This window comes from Antechinus flavipes, chromosome 4, assembly GCF_016432865.1.
Source record: "Antechinus flavipes isolate AdamAnt ecotype Samford, QLD, Australia chromosome 4, AdamAnt_v2, whole genome shotgun sequence".
NCBI classification, from domain to species: domain Eukaryota; kingdom Metazoa; phylum Chordata; class Mammalia; order Dasyuromorphia; family Dasyuridae; genus Antechinus; species Antechinus flavipes.
In genome coordinates this window covers 262,321,397-262,339,100 of record NC_067401.1, presented here as the reverse complement: position 1 = coordinate 262,339,100, position 17,704 = coordinate 262,321,397, and the positions used below count along the sequence as shown (strand labels likewise).

The 17,704-nt window shown below is 32.7% G+C and overlaps 1 protein-coding gene across 2 annotated transcripts in view; it reads left to right on the top strand.

Annotated features, from left to right (window-relative positions):
- MAP3K7 (mitogen-activated protein kinase kinase kinase 7) overlaps positions 1 to 17,704 on the top strand; it is a 77,598-nt gene that overhangs the window by 36,396 nt on the left and 23,498 nt on the right. The window contains exons 7-12 of one of the 2 annotated variants that reach the window (XM_051997404.1): positions 307 to 435; positions 2,909 to 3,039; positions 4,476 to 4,557; positions 7,714 to 7,844; positions 8,531 to 8,660; positions 10,376 to 10,456. In XM_051997404.1, the coding sequence (XP_051853364.1) occupies positions 307 to 435; positions 2,909 to 3,039; positions 4,476 to 4,557; positions 7,714 to 7,844; positions 8,531 to 8,660; positions 10,376 to 10,456 (684 nt within the window). The remainder of the gene's footprint in view (positions 1 to 306; positions 436 to 2,908; positions 3,040 to 4,475; positions 4,558 to 7,713; positions 7,845 to 8,530; positions 8,661 to 10,375; positions 10,457 to 17,704) is intronic. The other variant, XM_051997405.1, reaches the window with a different exon arrangement.

Genomic DNA, 17,704 nt, shown 5'->3' with positions numbered 1-17,704 from the left:
TTTTTTCTATAAACGTTAATCCATTAAGAAGTAACTATAACTGGATTAATTTTATTTGTGATGAACCTAAAACAGCATTTCCCCATTTAATTTGAGTACAAAATGCTTTAATTATATTTAATACATTTAAAATAAGAATCACCTTAGCAACCTGAAAAAATTATGGAACCCCAACAAAGAATTTGTTTCTCAATCTCCACATAATTAAGCTGCAGAGTCTGTAGTACATTAAAACTTTTTTAAAAGCATTCATTTTATTTAAATGTTATGGAGAAAAGACATCAGATTATGCTAATTTTTTTTCAGGTAGCAATTACAGTGAAAAATGTGATGTCTTCAGTTGGGGTATTATCCTTTGGGAAGTGATAACCCGCCGGAAACCTTTTGATGAGATTGGTGGTCCAGCTTTTCGCATAATGTGGGCTGTTCATAATGGTGAGTGGAAGGGAAGGAAAGTAAATTCATGTATTAATATTTATAATTCTATGTTCTGAAATATATTAATATACTTTGAATTCCCTCATAAGAGTTTTCAATATTTGTTGCAAAGTAGTTAACTCTTTTTAACAGATTTCTTGGGAGTCTGAACAAACATTTCTCAAAAGAATTGCATACTATTAAGTCATTTAAAAGATTCCTCCAAATAACTAATAAGAGAAATGGGAATCAGAACATCTCTGGAATTTCACTTCACACGTGTAGGAATGTGACAAAGCTGGCAAAAGAGCAGAATAGTCAATGTTGGAATGGATGTGAGAAGATAAACACACTGATTGGTGGAACTATGAATTACTGCAACCATTTTAGAAAGCAATTTAGAATTATGAAAGTAAAGTGACTAAAATGTATGTATTCATTGACTCAGATATAACCCTACGAGGCATATACTTCAAGGAGGTCATTAATGTTTTTTTTAAGTTTCTACATATTGAAACATAGTTATAATAACTTTTTTTGAAACATCAAAAAACTGGAAACAAAAATAGACATCCATCAGTTGGGAAATGAAAAAACAAAATGTAGTATATGAATTTAATAGAAGATTGCCATATTTTAAGAAACAACAAATGTGACAGAGGAGCCTAAAATGAAGCTGATACAGCATGAAATAAGTAGAGATAAGAAAACGGTATACACAGAGTACAATATAAATGGAAAAAACAATCAGAAAACAATAGAAGATTTTTCAAAATTACAAAGAATAAATGTAGCCACAAAAAAAGATAGCTTTTCCTTGACTCCTTTTTAGAGGTACAAGGTCCATTACATATAGTGATTTTTCTGAATTCTTTTTTAATGTATTGATCAAATTGCTGTTTGTTTTTTTCTCTTTTCTCTTTTTTCCTTTTAAAAAATTATTTTTGTTAGATGCCTTTTCTCTCAAAGTGAGTTGGAGGGGAATACAGGGAGTTTAGACAATGTGAAAACAAGAGATAGCAATAAAAATCATTTTTAAAAGAATAAATCCTTTAGGAACAAAATTTTTCTAATATAAAATTATTTTGAGTATCAAGGAGTTGGAGAATGTTCTTGTCTATAGGTTTTTTGTAAGTTTGGTAAAATAGTGTTCAAAAGAAAATACTATTTCTGAAATAAATGAAGGATTCCTACCTACCTGTACTAAATGGCATCTACCATAGATGCTAGTTGACAACCTTGAGGATTCTTTTTATTTCCTCACAGTCACTTAATTGGAATATCTACTCTCCAGCTAGCAACATGAATTGTTTTGTTTTGTTTTTTACCTCCCAAGCAGCAATTCTATTCTTGTTTCTCATCTTTTCCCAGAGCAGAATATTTGGTGTACAATTGGTGATAGCAGGGCAAGTTCAAATTCTATTACCCTTCTTTTCTGACTACTATTTCCCCATCACTGCCAGAGTCTCATCCCCCTCCATTTCCACCCCAGTCTCAAATCTAGACCTGGAAGAGACCTCGTCTCATTTCTCACAGATGAGAAAACCAAAGCCCAAAGAGAATTAATGACTTGCCTGAGGTTACATGAGTAGTAGCAAGCATCAGAGGAAGATGCTTTGACTTCAGAGTTTCCTCCTTCAGCCTCCATCTTACATTTCATTTCTCACATGAAATTTCAGCATAATCTGATTCTAGTTTGGCTGTGAAATAAATGTAGGTGAATCTTCAATCTTTTTAATGACAGTGGCTCATTGTTAACATCTATTTGTGATTTTGGTTTTTTTCTAAGACAGTCCAAGTAGGGGAGAAAAGAAAAGGTAAATATGGCACAAGAGGGCAACAACTCCTTTCCTATCACTCCCTCTGTACTCTAGATAACTGTGCAAATTGAGAGTGCTTATGTGACTATAGTTTATTCTCTAATAAGCAAAAAGGAAGGAGAGAAATCCTCATTGGAAACTATAGATAGTAACTAGAGAATGGGAAGTAGCTTGATCTGGTCCTTTTACTCTTAGAACAAAAGGAGATAAAGAGGGAACCAAATTGAAGCTGAATGAAAAAACCCCTTGTCTCAGCCTATGTCTTATCTCTACCCATTTGAGCCATTCTTCCCCCCCTCACTCTCTACCCTTATAATCTATCCTTTCCTACTAGACACTGCCTCAAGCTATACCATTGAAGAGAATAATGGTACCCAACATTCTGAATTGGAATTTCAAATATACTTTCCCATAAAATGGTCACACATAATGATTAATTATTTGAAATATAAAATTATTCAACAGGTACAAATGTCCTTCTCCACCTCCACCCCACCCCCAACGTAACCATGAAGCAAACAGCCATTTAAAACATTACTTTAAATATTTCAGAGTTGGAAGCAATTTATAAATTTTTGGAGGACAAATTCTTAGTAACTTGGGAGTTGCTTGTACCTACAAAGTCATTAGTGTAAATACACTAAATGTTTATATTTTGTCTCTAATTTTAGGTACTCGACCCCCACTGATCAAAAATTTGCCCAAGCCTATTGAAAGCTTAATGACTAGGTGTTGGTCAAAGGATCCTTCACAAAGACCTTCCATGGAGGAAATTGTGAAAATAATGACTCACTTGATGCGGGTATAACTCTTCTTTTGAGGGGGAGTTGGGTTTTGAGATTTGGGAAAGTTTCATTTACATGAAATTATAATTATTTTTTTTTAAGGGAGTTGTAAGTTAATGTTCATTTGATCAAGAATCAGGAGTCCCAAGGGCTGTTTCTGGCTTTGTCACTAAGGAATTATTTGATGTTGAGCAAGTCATTTTCTAGGTTTTAATTTCTTTTAAAAGGTCTGAGGCACTTCTAATTCTAATTTTCTATGATGCTAATATGCCCTTGACTAATTATTTTTAGTATTTTATTATGAGCAATTAGTCCTGTACATACAAGAAAAGGAGATTTATATTCTTGACAAAAATTTCTTTGTATTTAAGTACTTTCATTTTAAAATTACATTTACTAGGCAGTTCCTCTATGGTTTTGGGTGGGATTTTTAAAGATTTTTTTTTTTTACTTTTGAATATGTTGGACATTTTCTAAATGATAGTGAAATTATTCACTTAAAATTTCTTCAGTCAGACTTAGAACAGCATTAGTACAGACTTTAGAGTTGAAAGAAGCCTTAATTCCTTTCATCAAACTCACTTCTAGGTCATAAAGATTCATACTCTTGGGGGCACCAGCCCTGAAGTCAGGAGGACCTGAATTCACATTTGGTCTCAGACACTTAATATTTCCTAGCTGTGTGATCCTGGGCAAATCACTTAACCCAGATTGCCTCAGGAAAGAAAAATTCATACTTTTTAAAGACATAATGCAGTGGCTAGAATGATAGACTTGGAGTCAGAAAACTTTGGTTTGAATTCTCCCTCCCATTTGCAAAATGAGGAAAATAAAGCATGCACTAACCATGTCACATAGGTTGTTGAAGAAGGTATTTTGCAACTTTGAAACGACTATCTAAATGTATATTTTTTATTAGTCTTTTTTTAATAATCACCAGTTGGCAGATGCAAAATAAGATCAAACATGCAGAATTGTGATTTTCTTAATATTTCCAGGACACCAGAAAACACTAGTGCCAAGATGGGCAATGTAGTTCAAAGAAAAAGAACATTTTAATCTAATTTTAAAATATTTTATAATGAATATATTCTTTACATTGTGATTATGAGATTATTTATCTGTGGCTCAAAAGAAGTATTTAACTTTCTTTTTTAGAATATGTTTCAGTTCCTTTAATTACTGAATATTGAGAAGCTGTATTTACTATGGTATTACTCATGTTAAGATACAGACCAGATATATAAAAAATGATAAATGTCTAAGCTCCAACTCTGACCCAATTTTATGTCTTGGGAGAATCCGGCACTGAGTTTGCTACAATGAAATAATCAAAGTCCTCACTACATAGTGGACGTTTAATAATTGGTTATTAGGTGAATGAATTGTAGCAGATTTGACTTGTATATCAAATCATGTTAAGTTGTAATTTACATTTTTTTTTTTAATACAGTACTTTCCAGGAGCAGATGAGCCATTACAGTATCCTTGTCAATATTCAGATGAAGGACAAAGTAACTCTGCCACAAGTACAGGTATGTGAAGAAATTAAAATAGCATTGATTTTCTCTAAGCCTACAAAATTATCATCAATAAGCAAAAGAATGACATCTAGATTTGCATTTATTTTTCTTCATCTCATATGATCGAATGCAGTTTTGGTTTCCAGGTGCATCAGTCTATGTCACAGTATCCAGACCAAAAAAGGCATTTGTAGACAATAAAGAATGGCTAATAAGTCTGAATTCCTGCATGATTATTCATAAATGGGTTGAATATCATTTTGGTTTTGACTTTTGTCTTTTTTCTTTCTTTTTATGGGGGGATATAAAGGAGGAAAACTAAATTTGACTGACTTCTATAAATACTTAGTTGAAAAGCTGAAGTATTTTTCATTATGTTTCACAAATCTTGTTTTATAATAAATGATGATGGTAACTAAATTTTGTGATCATCAAAAAAAAAAGTATCATAAACCTAACAAAAACCATGCTTCACAAAATTTAGTTGTAAATCATTTTAATTTAAAATTCAGGTGTAATTTTGTTTTTCAATTTAATTTATGTGGGAGCTTTGCTTTCTAAAATTTGAAGTTACAAATATAAATTCAAACTACAACTTAAGAAAGCTTTCTTTGTTGGGAATGTTGACTTTATACTTTTTTTTTCAGTTATGACTATGAGGACTTACACAGCAACTACAGGATTATAAGAAAAATAAGACAATATAGAGCCCATGTATATTAAGAGAGCCTTCCAAAATAATAGCAAAGAATAATTTTTCTCAGGTCTAAAACTTTATCTAGTGGTGTCCTTGGGAATCTTTCTCCTAGCTCAGATACGTAACTACTGATACCATTTGTTCAAGGTTCCCAAAAATCTGGGAGAGCATTATAATTTCTTAAAGTCACATGAATTTAGATTTTTTTTTCCCCTTTCCTTTCACTACTGTCATTCACATCCATTTGCCTGGACTAATAAAATAGAGTCCTGAAGTTTTCCCTCAATTTCTAAGTATCATTTTTGTCAAGTCTAATTGCCAATATAATTTTATGGTACTAGTGTTTCCCTTACTCAGATTACTTTAGAATGTATAAAAGCTTCCTCTACTCAAGCATTTTCATTCACTATTGTACATAAAATAAACCAGTTTTCATAGCCTGCTATGTTGAGTCTTTCCCATTCTGACTGACTCTTGTCCTACCCCTGCCATCTTCTTGCTTTTGTATACATAGTCTGCAAAACCTGAAATATGCTGCCTCCACATATCTGCCTTTTGAAATCTTTCTTTCTGGTCTCAGCTCTAGAAGAGCTAGCCTATGAATTGAACCTTGAAAGGATTTACAGATACCAGTAAACCTAAGAAAGGAAAACATTCTAAGGATAGCAGGCATAGCCTATATAAAAGCATGAAAGGAGAAAATGAAATTTTATGTGTAGAGAGCAGCAGGCAAGACAATTTGGAAAGAATATGAAGTGTGAGAAGAGGAGTGGTCTGAAATTGGTCCGAAAGCAAAGGTTGGAACCAGATTGTGAAGAGTTATAAATGCTGAGCTAAGGAATTTGTATTCTAACCAGATATAGAGATACTGGAGCAGCCGGAGTCAGGTCAGAATTGAGATTTTAAAATGTTTGTTGGGGGTGAGGAGGCATCTTTATTAAAGATATATGAGAAGTTGATATATGAGAAGTTGAAGACCAAAAGCAGAGAAGCCAATTAGGCAGTCATTGCAATTGTGCTAATAACTGATGAGATCCTGGCTATGTAGGTACCATATGACTGAAAAAAGGAAAGCAGACTTCTGAAGTGTTGTGGAGATAGAATCAGCAAGGCTTGGCCCACATTGAGCAAGATTAAGCATAGAATTGAGGAGTGTGAACCAAGGTTGTAAACTCGGGTTACTAGAAAGCTATCCCACAATAGAAATAGTGAAGGACTAGGTTTAAAGAGATAAGAAAACTGAGTTTGTTTTTAGATTTGGTAAGTTTAAAATGTCTGTGGCACATTGAAATAGAAATGTCCAACTTCTCAGGACTGGGTGAGGGCTGCAAATGTAGATTTGAGAATGATTTGAATAAAAATAACAACTAAAGATGATGAGATGACTGAGGGAGGTGTAGAGATAGAAGAGAGCCCAGAACCTTATTGTATACATAGGAAATTGAGCTTGGATGATGATTGAAGCAGAGCAAACTGAGAAGAAGCTGCCACACAGTAAACAAATAGGAGCCAGGAGAGGAGAAAGTAAGGTGTTCAACAGTCTCAGATACAGCAGAGGTCAAAGAAGAAGAGGATCAAAGTTTCTTTCTAGATAGTTTTTACAACCAAAGATCTCCTACCATTATCCACACTTCCCCTTCCCACTCCTATTGTATCTTTTTCTTCATATTTATTAACATGAGGATAACTTTCTTAATAAAATACAGTAAACATTATCTATGTGCTAGTTACTATGCTAAGTGTTAGGGATACAAATGAGAAAAAGAAAAGCCTTACCCTTAAAAAATTTACAGTCTAATGGAAGAAGACAAGAGAGGAAGCCTCAACAGAAAGAAGGCACTTGAATTAAGGGGACTCAAAAAAGGTTTCCTTTAGAAGAGGGTATTTTAGTTGGGACTTGAAGGAAGGCAGGAAATCCAGGAGGCCAGATATGGGGAGGAAGAGCATTGCATTCTTAGGACAGCCAGTGAAATTGTCCAGAGTTGGATGGAGTATCTGGTTCAAGGAAAAGCAAGGAGCACAGTGGTATTGGATCACACAGTACATGGGCACACCTTAAAAAGAATTAAAGTATAAGAAAACTAGAAAAGTTTGGGGGGGAGAAGGCAGGTTGTGAAGGCTTCTGAGTGCCAAAGGATTTGATATTTGATATAAATAGCAATAGTGATAGCAATATGTAAGTGTATTGATATTGTTATTACTGTTAAAAAAAATTATGCCATGGGGCAGCTAGGTGGCACAATGGATAGAGCACCAGCCCTGAAGTCAGGAGGACTTAAGTTCAGATCTAGTCTCAGACACTTAACATTTCCTAGCTGTGTGACCCTGGGCAAGTTACTTAAACCCAACTGTCTCAAGCCAAAAAAAAAAAAATTTAAACCATCAAAATGTCATTATGTAAGATTTACATATCGTTCCTCACATTATATATTATTTCAAACTAAGCTGTTATAGCATTTTTGCCTTCATAGGTTCATTTATGGACATCACTTCTACAAATACCAGTAACAAGAGTGACACTAATATGGAACAAATTCCAGCAACAAATGATACCATTAAGCGCTTAGAATCAAAATTGTTGAAAAATCAAGCTAAACAACAGGTTTGTTGAATGAAAAATTATATTTCCATGTTGTCAATAGCATAATCATTCTATGTAAATAGAACTGATTAATTTTTTGAAATGCTTTATTTTCTCTGTTTTCTGCCCCTGTTGTTTTATACAGTATCCATTATTTTATATAGTTCTCTGTCCTCTTGTTATTTAAACAGGTAGATCAGCCTGTATAGGCCCAGTTGTAAAATTAATTTTTCATTAAAACTACATTCCATCATTCTGTTATTCTCCCTTATAATGAACATTGTCTTTTCCATCTTATATGGCATCTTTCTTGTCAAGAGCCAACAAAATCTCCTGTTACCAAATAGTAAGTATATATCTTAAGCCACATTTTATACTTCAGCCGAATCAAGAGCAAACCTGCTTTTAATGATATTAATATTTGTTTTGCTTTTTTACAAGTTATCCACTTGAATTTACTTCAACAATTTTATTTTTGTGCTTTAAGGAATTTTAGCAAAGGTCATTTAACAAATGGAGGACAGTTATCTCCCAGAAATATACTGGCTGCACTTATGAATATTTCCAGTGTCTTAAAATTTTCCAATCTTTCATGGTTTTCTAGAGGAGAGAATCTTGAAAAGGCCCCAGTTAGCACTCTCCTCCCTCCAGATTGTCCATAAATTTTCAAAGCATCAGTTATTCAAACAGTTCTAAAATTTTAACAGAGCGATTCTGGGCGTTTAAGCTTGGGAGCATCTCGAGGGAGCAGTGTGGAAAGCTTGCCACCATCATCAGAGGGCAAGAGGATGAGTGCTGACATGTCTGAAATAGAAGCAAGAATAGCTGCTTCCACAGGTAAAAAAGGAAATGCAGGTATCTGAGGTGGAGATTAATAGCAAGTATTTATCATGTGAATAAGTTTTCAAATGTACTTATTTGTTATATATTTGTTGTAGTAATGATTTGTGTTTTTTCCATAGTGGGTGTCTGGTGATGGTTGCTTGGTGTTGTGGTTTTTTGTGCTTTCTAAGTTTTTAGCAGTTCATTTTAAGGATATATTTGTTAACAGTTGTTAAAAAATATTAAAAATTAATTTAAAGATAAACATGTTCCTTCAGTTAATGGGAAAAAAATGGAAATGTTATAATTTACTTTAAAACATTATCAAGCATAACTCAGCTCATATCTAAACTAAAAAAATTATTGGAAGAAACCTAAATTCTTGCCAAACAAAGATTGTTATATCTCTGCCAATAGATTGTAAGTAATGTGATTTGTGTAGGTTATTTCCTACTGAATGACAAAATATTTTGTTTTAAGTTTGGCAGAAAACTTTATTCTGAAACCCAAGATTAGATAGTCCTCCCTGCCTGCTGTTACCCATATGAGTATGGATAATTGAGTTAACTCTGGTTATTTTTCATTTGGAGAAATACTGAGTGATTTTTTATAGAATTCTGAAAGAAAATAGTTTTATTTATACTGATACAGTTTTGTCTTTCCGCATTCTTAAAATATGTCATCATAAAAGATAAAGCATCAGAACTTAAAAGGTACATGCTTATTTAATATAATGGAGTTAATTAAAATCTGTACCTTTTTCCTAGCCAAGTTTTCAGTTACTTTGATTTATTCTCCCTAAATACATGGTTTTCCTTTTGTCATGATAGAAAATTTACCAGATAATCAAAAAAGAAAAAAAACAGGCATACATTTATACACGCATCCCAGAAAAAAAAAAAAAAGTTTCCTATATTATAGTATTTCTATAATGCTGAGAGGCTTTTAGTCTGGAATCACTTTTAAGAGTGAACTGCTCAATATTCAAAACTGACCCTGTTGATCAAGGATTGATGGGCTTACACATACTTAAGACATGGCAAGAATGCTTTGTCTTTGAGATGAATTGCAATTTAGTTTGCTTTTGAAAATATTACAAATATAATTAGATATGTTTTCATAAGATCCACTTAAGAACTGTTTTGTGGGGTTATAAGAGTTTTATGAAAGGTTAGAAATAATTTATAAAGGGTTTTCAGTTATATTTAGTTTTACTCTAGACTGATAGGCATGTTCAAAAAAAAAGAATAGCATCCTATACATGTATACATACATATATACATATATATTCGTATTTTGTGTAAGAAACATGCTATTGATAATTTATGTACTTTGATCTTCCCCCTCTCTTACTCCCTTGGCACTCCAATATCTCATATAATGCTAAATAGGCAAATTTAAACACACACCACCACTCCAACCCTCCCCCCCCCAACATTTTAAAATATTTCCCTCTTCATTGCCATGCAGCTTTGTCCATCTTTGTCTGTCTTTGTTTTTATCTTGGCTTAATTCACACTAATGTGTCTGAAGTGTTGTAATTGGTAGTTGTAGTTCGCTTTTAATCTCTGCTTTTCTTTTGTGAGCATGGATGAAAAGTTAGTTCTGCATGTAGTTTTGCATGGTGTCAACATAACTATAGTAAAAAGTATTCTGTTTCTGTAGTTAATCATTCTATATGTTACTATTTGTAGTGGTTGCATGTGTATTGTATATGTGTGTTTTTGCAGCCTGTTCCAAGCCTAAACGGGGCCATCGTAAAACTGCTTCATTTGGCAACATTCTGGATGTCCCTGAGATCGTCATATCAGGTATCACAGACCACCTGAGTTGGTCTAATAACTAAGAAGCTGGAATAATGACCTATCATATTAAAATAAATAAACAAAATAAATACTAATTGCTCCAATTTTTTAGAGACCATGCAAGTAATGGTGTAAAAGGAAAAAGATGCCTTGCATGAAGTGATCAAGTTGGCCAGCAGAAAAATTATCAGAGTTAGAATTGAAAAATGGCTCAGATGTCAGAATATAATTGAAGCCAACATTTTTCTAGGAGTGAAAATGACTGTTAGAAGTGATAGAACTTCTCTCCTCTTGAAACTGGTTAAGTGTTTGTTAAATTAGAAAGACCTGTGCCTTCCATACCTGACAGAAAGAGGCAATGACTTAATTCTCTTACTCCTAATTCCTAGATCCTTGTCTTCTTTCTTTTTGCTCTTACTAGCAGCTTAATATTTTGCCTCTTTCTGTAGTAGCAGCAGAAATACAGAGTTCACAGCAGGGAAAGGGATTTCATAATTCCCGTTTTGCTTCATTTGGAAAGCAAAAACAATGTAGAACTCTAGCACATCTTAAGTTCAGATACTATGTGATTCTGTAAATGGGAGGGGGAAATTACCAGTAACCTACCAGTTGTGCTAGATATGCTACTTAAGAAGAATCTTACATACCAAGAAGATAGTTCTGAATCTTTACTATTATCAGGATAATTATTTTAAGTTAGAAAAATAGTGTGTTTTTTTGCACCTAATCCACACATGGTACTGTACAGTCTTAGATTGATTTTTGCTTTGTTTTCATATTTTACAATTTGTTAAATGACTCTAAAACAAAGTGTTCATTGTAACCAAAACATTGTTTCATTTTTAGTTTCATATTTAGTTGCCTGTCTTTCTCTCAAACCTTGCCCTGAAGGAAATTAGTTGCAGGAATTTTTTCCCCCATGTATTATTTTCTTCTTGGGTTGTCAGAATCAAAGGAGCTTCTCTCTGAACTTAGTCCAAGCATTTAATTGAAAGGAATGACCCTTTTGATCAAAAGTAAAAGAAGTTACTTACATGTTTCAACAGGGAAAATTTATTAAACACAGTTTGCTTATTCTGTGGAAAAGAGAAGAGTTAGGAGAAACAAAATAGATGTTTTCCACATATTTAAAGGGATATCATCATGGAAAAGGAGTTACTGCCTCAACCTAAGAGGCAGAATTAGGAGCAGTTAGTTGAGTACAAATTGCTAAAAGGAAAATTTAGGCTTGATAAAAGCAAACACTTATACCCTAACTTATACCCTAATAAAGATATTCAAAAGTATCAAGTGGGTGACTACTTGATTGTTATGTTGTAAGAGGCATTCTGATTCAAGTATAATTTGGACTTGATGACCAAGGATTTTTTGGTTCAGATACTATGTGATTCTGTAAATGGGAGGGGGAAATTACCAGTAACCTACCAGTTGTGTTAATGGATGTTGAGCATGTGACTTTCTGCATGGCTATGCTTTGCATGGTCAGTGTTGTACTTGGAAATAATTTACTCCATTATAAATTCAGATGGAGTTATATATTTAAATCATCAAAGAATATCATCTCTTATAATTTTAATTGACATTGTTTTTTTTGAATTGGAGATATTTGATTTTGTCCATCACTTGAACTATAAATTCATAAAATGGCTATTTCATTCAACAGTTTATTTTTATAATCATTTTTGCCATATGTTTGAATTAAATCATTAGTGGGAATAAGCGAACTCTTTTTGACAAAAGAACACAACCTCCAGGATTGAAAATAATTTCAGGGGGGAAAGATATATATCATATATGAAGTCTTCTAATGTTTTATAGAGAAATTAATATAAAAATATAAACCACCCTTTGGGAATGGACCAAATTTCCTTAATAATGATGAAAGTAGAATAGTATTTGAAGTCCAGTGATCCTTAATTCGATAGAATTTCCCAAGTTGTAGTTTGGGTTTTTTGTTTGAATTAATTTATTTCACAGAAAGTTATATGGTATAGCCAAAGAAAACACTTTTTGATATATTAAAAATAGAATTTTGAAACATAGAAATCCAAATGAAAATTCATACACACACATAATTTTCCATTAAGTTGAAGTAGTCCCAGTATTATCTGAAATAATGTTTCCAAAATTAATATTTTTCCTTTGGCACAAAACATTATGGAGAATGGAATTCATGGGCAATCAGAATTAGCTTATTTGTATTACATATAGGATGATGTGTTTATGTAATCTGTGGTCCATTTTTAAAGTTTTATGTTTCTTAGTTTCTTAAAATTTCTACATGGAGTCCTCAAAAGTCAGACTTTGACTCTGAAAACCTCAACCACTTTTTTCAGTGACTACATAGTAAGTCCTGTAATATAGCAGCATGGTGAAACGACCGTGAAAGAGCCTACTATTATCTTTTTTCTCTCTTTAATATTATTTGTCTCTAAGACACCTCATTTAGCAAATAAATACCCTAACTAAAACTTTAGAGCCAACCTCTCCCTACCTCCAGTTTGTTTTTTCCAATCTAGTCTCGCAGCAAAAGTAACATTTTTATAAGGGTTAAGGGTAGGCTAGACACATAGATTTAAATCAACATGAAAGAATCAGTCTCAGATCTGTACAAATAAAATAGCTGATTCGTATAAAAAAAGCATTATGCATAGCCTTGCCCTAGCCTAATTTTTTAGCATCTGTATTTAGTCAAAGTGTATATTCCACCCAGTGGAGGAATTGTAGCACCTTTATTCCTTAAAGGTCATTTTCATAAATTGATATAGACAGCACTCTTAAGGCGATCTTTCTAAATTTATTTATGTTGTTTTTTGGCTAATAAGACAGGCAATCTGTTACTAGACTCATAGCCCAAGAGACTTTCTGCCTTGGTTGAACCTTCAAAAGCTTTTATTTCACTGACAGCCTTCAAGAACCCAGTCCTTTCTATACCACAGTGAAGTATCAGATTGGAAAATTAATGAAGGAATATGTGTCAGTGCTGCATACTAATAACATACTCAGCAGCCCCTTCTATGGATCCTGAATTGTACATCTTCACTGGATTCACCAATTAGCATAATATTGCTGAGAAATTTGAATAACAGGAGTGGCAGGGTTACTGCTTCTTCTTCATTTGGAAGACAGTTAATGATTGTTTTTCCCCTCAATTCTCTAGGGAGAACCATTTGGTTCAGAGACCATGATATTAAATTACATCTATCATCTATCATTACTATATAATTAACTTTTCAATACTAAAAATTAATTTCTGAGTCCCTCTTGGCATAACTATTTTATCCTATTTGACTGTCAGCATATCTGACTTTGTTTGATGATGCATATAATTAAGATTTGGTTTTTAAGGAAATTTAGATAGAACAAAGTAAACGTCATTGAGAGTTTTGTTCACAATTCTTTTGGAGAAAGTTTCCCTTTTAGTTACATCACTCATTTGACTACCAAATAGTCAAATAAACTCTGGTGTGATTACAAAGATATCATAATTGAAAATTTGTTGAAATTGTCCAAAAACTTATAAGAAAATTTCCTATTAGAAAAGTTTGGTGCTAACATTTATAGGATATGCTTGTCCATGATATGTCTATTAATAGGAGGGAAAAAAGAGGAAAAGCATTCCAAGTATGGGTAACAGTCAGTGAAAATGCATGGATTTTGAGAAGTGGGGTATCTTTTTGTGAAAAACAGTAGGGAAGCTAGTGTCACTGCAAAGTACAGTGGAGGAAAGTAAGATGTAAGAAGACTAGAAAGTGAAAAGAGTAGGCAGTTCGGAAGAATCCAGACTATGAATAGTTTCAAAAATAAACCAGAGCTTTTGTATTTGTTCCACAAGAAAAAGAAAAGAAAAAGCTCTTGGATCATATTAAATTATTTATCTTAATTAACTTTATAGATACTTGAGGAGGGCACAGTAATTTGTTTTTATTAAAGTCTTGTTGCTTTTTTAATAAACTAAAATCAATTTTCTCTCCCAATCTATGTTCACCATTGAAAAACAAAATATTTCTAATTCATGCATATTCAAGCAATTCTCATTCTGCATCCTGAGCACTTTACTTCTTTGTCAAAAAGTAGATAACATGTTTCATCTTCAGTTCTCTGGAGTTATTCTTTGAATTAAGAGTTCTCATACTTTCAAAATTGTTCATTTTTACAATATTATTATTCCATAAATTGTTCGCATGGTTCTGCTCACTTCATTCTGCATCAGTATATACAAATCTTTCCAAATCCCTCTGAAGCTATTCCCTTTCTCTTTTCTTTTGGCCCAATAGTATTGCATAACCATTGGTCATACTCTTCGTTTGGTCATACTTTATTGCATAAATACTATGTTGTTTTTCTTTGACCTTTTAAGCTTATAGGGCTACTAATGGTATCACTGGATCAGAATTTATGCACAATTTAGCAAATCTATAAACTTAGTTCCAACTTGCTTTCTAAAATTGCTATACCAATTTATAATTTCACAAGCATATATTAACATTCTTGGTTTCTCTCTAATATTTACTTTCCCCTTTTTTGGTAAATTTTATCAATCTAATGAATGGGAGGTATAAACTAAGGTTTGCTTTACTAGTGACCTGTTAAATTTTTTTTTAATGTGGCTATTGATAATTTGGATTTCTTTCTTAGAAAACTAAGTTAATATCATTTAACTATTTACTATTTAGGAAATTATGTGTTGAAAATGAGACCCTCATAAGCACAACTAGCTGCAAAAGTTTTGTCCCAGTTTTTTGTTTCCAGTCTAATTTTAGTTGTGTTTGTCTTTATACAAAAATATGTACAAAATATTATTCTGCCCCGTCTGTATTATAAGAGGAAATTGTTTATTACCTCCAAATTAGTCCATCCTTTTAAAATTTTCATTTTCTCTTACAAAGTACTTTTTCCCAAAATAATAGCTAAAATAGCAACAGAATAAAGACAAAATTATTTTATAACTATTCTATTGAATACCCTATTCCATTCAGAAAACAAAAGCAATCTAGAGCTGTAGTATTTATTGATATATCATTAGCCTTTAATTCAGTAAATCAGGTAGATACCATAAATATCCCTGAACAGGGATTGGCAAGCCCTCACACCAAAGATGCTAGTTCTAAAGACTCTATATACCCCAAGTTAAGGATCAACAAAGTCTGATGCCCTTTAAGTGTTTTCCAGCTTCAAAACTTACAGACTTAAAAATGTAATTTCCATCTCTTAAGTCAAAGTATTTTGGAAATCTTTGTTTATTCAATTATCTTCTGATTTGTATGCCATTTTCCATTTCTTTTTTTACAACTCTTTGGTTGCCTATGCCAAATATTCTTTTCTGAACAACAGTACTTTTTTTCTTTTATTTAAAAAAATTTTTTTTTTTACTTTTCCAAATATATGCAAAGATAATTTTCACCATTCGCCTTTGCAAAACCTTGTGTTCCTAATTTTTTTTTTTCCTTTAGGCAGCAAACTGTCCACTATGGGCTAAGCATGTGCCATTCTTTTAAATATATTTCCATATTCATCATGCTATGCAAGAAAAATCAGATCAAAGCGGGGGGAGGGGGGGCACAAGAAAGGAAATAAAACAAATAAACACCATACCACCAAAAGAAGGTGAAAATACTATGCTTTGATCCACATTTAGTCTCCATAGTTTTCTTTCTAAATGCGGCTAGCTCTTTCCTTCACAAATCTGTTGGATTGCTTTGAATTACCTCCGTTTTGAAAAGAGCCAAGTTCCTCACAATTGATCATCATATAATCTTGTTTCTGGGTATGATATTCTCTTGGTTCTACTCACTTTGCTTAGTTTGAATTCATATAAGTCTCTCCAACCTTTCTGAAATCAGCCTGCTCATCATTTCTTATAGGACAATAATATTCCCGTAATTTTATTCAAGCATTCCCCAAATGATGACCTTCCGCTCAGTTTCCAGTTCCTTGCTATTACAAAAGAGGGCTGTTACATGTGGGTTCTTTTCCCTTTTTTATGATCTTTTCAGGATACCTAGTAGAGATACTGCTGGATCAAGGGGTATGACACAGATTTATAATCCTTTGGGTATAGTTCCAAGTTGCTCTCCAGAGTGATTGGATCAGTTCACAACTCTACCAAAAATGTATCAGTATCCCATTTTTTACATATCCCTTCCAACGTTTATCATTATCTTTTCCTGTTATCTTAGCCAATCTGAGAGCTGTGAAGTAGTAGACCAAAGTTGCATTAATTTGTTATTTCTCTAGTCAATAGTGATTTTGAGCATTTTTTCATGACTAGAAATGACTTTAATTTCTTTATCTGAAAATTTTCTGTTCATATCCTTTGACCATTTATCAATTGGGAAATGGCTTGTAAAAATATTTTTTCTTGCCTTGGTTGAAAATGTTAATAATGAAGTAGAGATTATGTTTTGAAACAACATATCAGTCACAGTAAGAAGTGATTCATTATGATACTTGTATTATGTAACGTTGGGGAGAGAATGGGAGTGATGCAAGAGCAAGGAATTGAATGCTTTATGATTTTATAAAGTAAAGAATTTAAGGATTTTGGAAGACTAGGGTATCAGTCCACAATCAACAGGAAGCTAACCAGTTAAAAACGTATATATTAAAGGCAGAAATTTTGTCCAGGTAGATAGTAATGAACAGTAATACAGCTTAACCATTGAAAAACTCAGAATGTCTTTCGTGGTTTCTTATGTTCTAGACAGGCATAGGCTTAGCCAGGTTTTTAGCCCTGTCTTGAATCATGTAGTACTGGTTCTCTCTTAACAAAAACTAACCAGAAATTTATAAACATTTTGAAATTGTAGAAGAAAAAATGTTTTGGTTTTGTTTTTTTGTTTTTTCTTTTTTAAACAGAGCCAGTTATCTCTAAAAGATTGGTTTAAGATGCAGGCGTTTTCAACTATCCATACTACTCTAGTAATAATATTAATTGCCCAGAGTTTATATTCAGATTGATTTCTGTCATTGTAAAATGTAGTCACTTTTACAGGGAATTTTATATTTAAATAATTCTGTTAATGCTATTATAAGATCCTGACATTCATAACTTAGAGTTGAGTTATTAACTTAATCTAAGACAATTTTTCTCTTTTACTCCCAAAAACTTTTTATAAGCACTTGGTAATTCTCCACTAAGTGTATAGATAGAAGGCTTTTAAGTGCTTCATTTTAAAAATAAAAAAAGTGCTATAGCAACACTTTGCCACCTCTTTTGTAATTTCTGAGTTTAAAATAATTGAGTAAAAATAC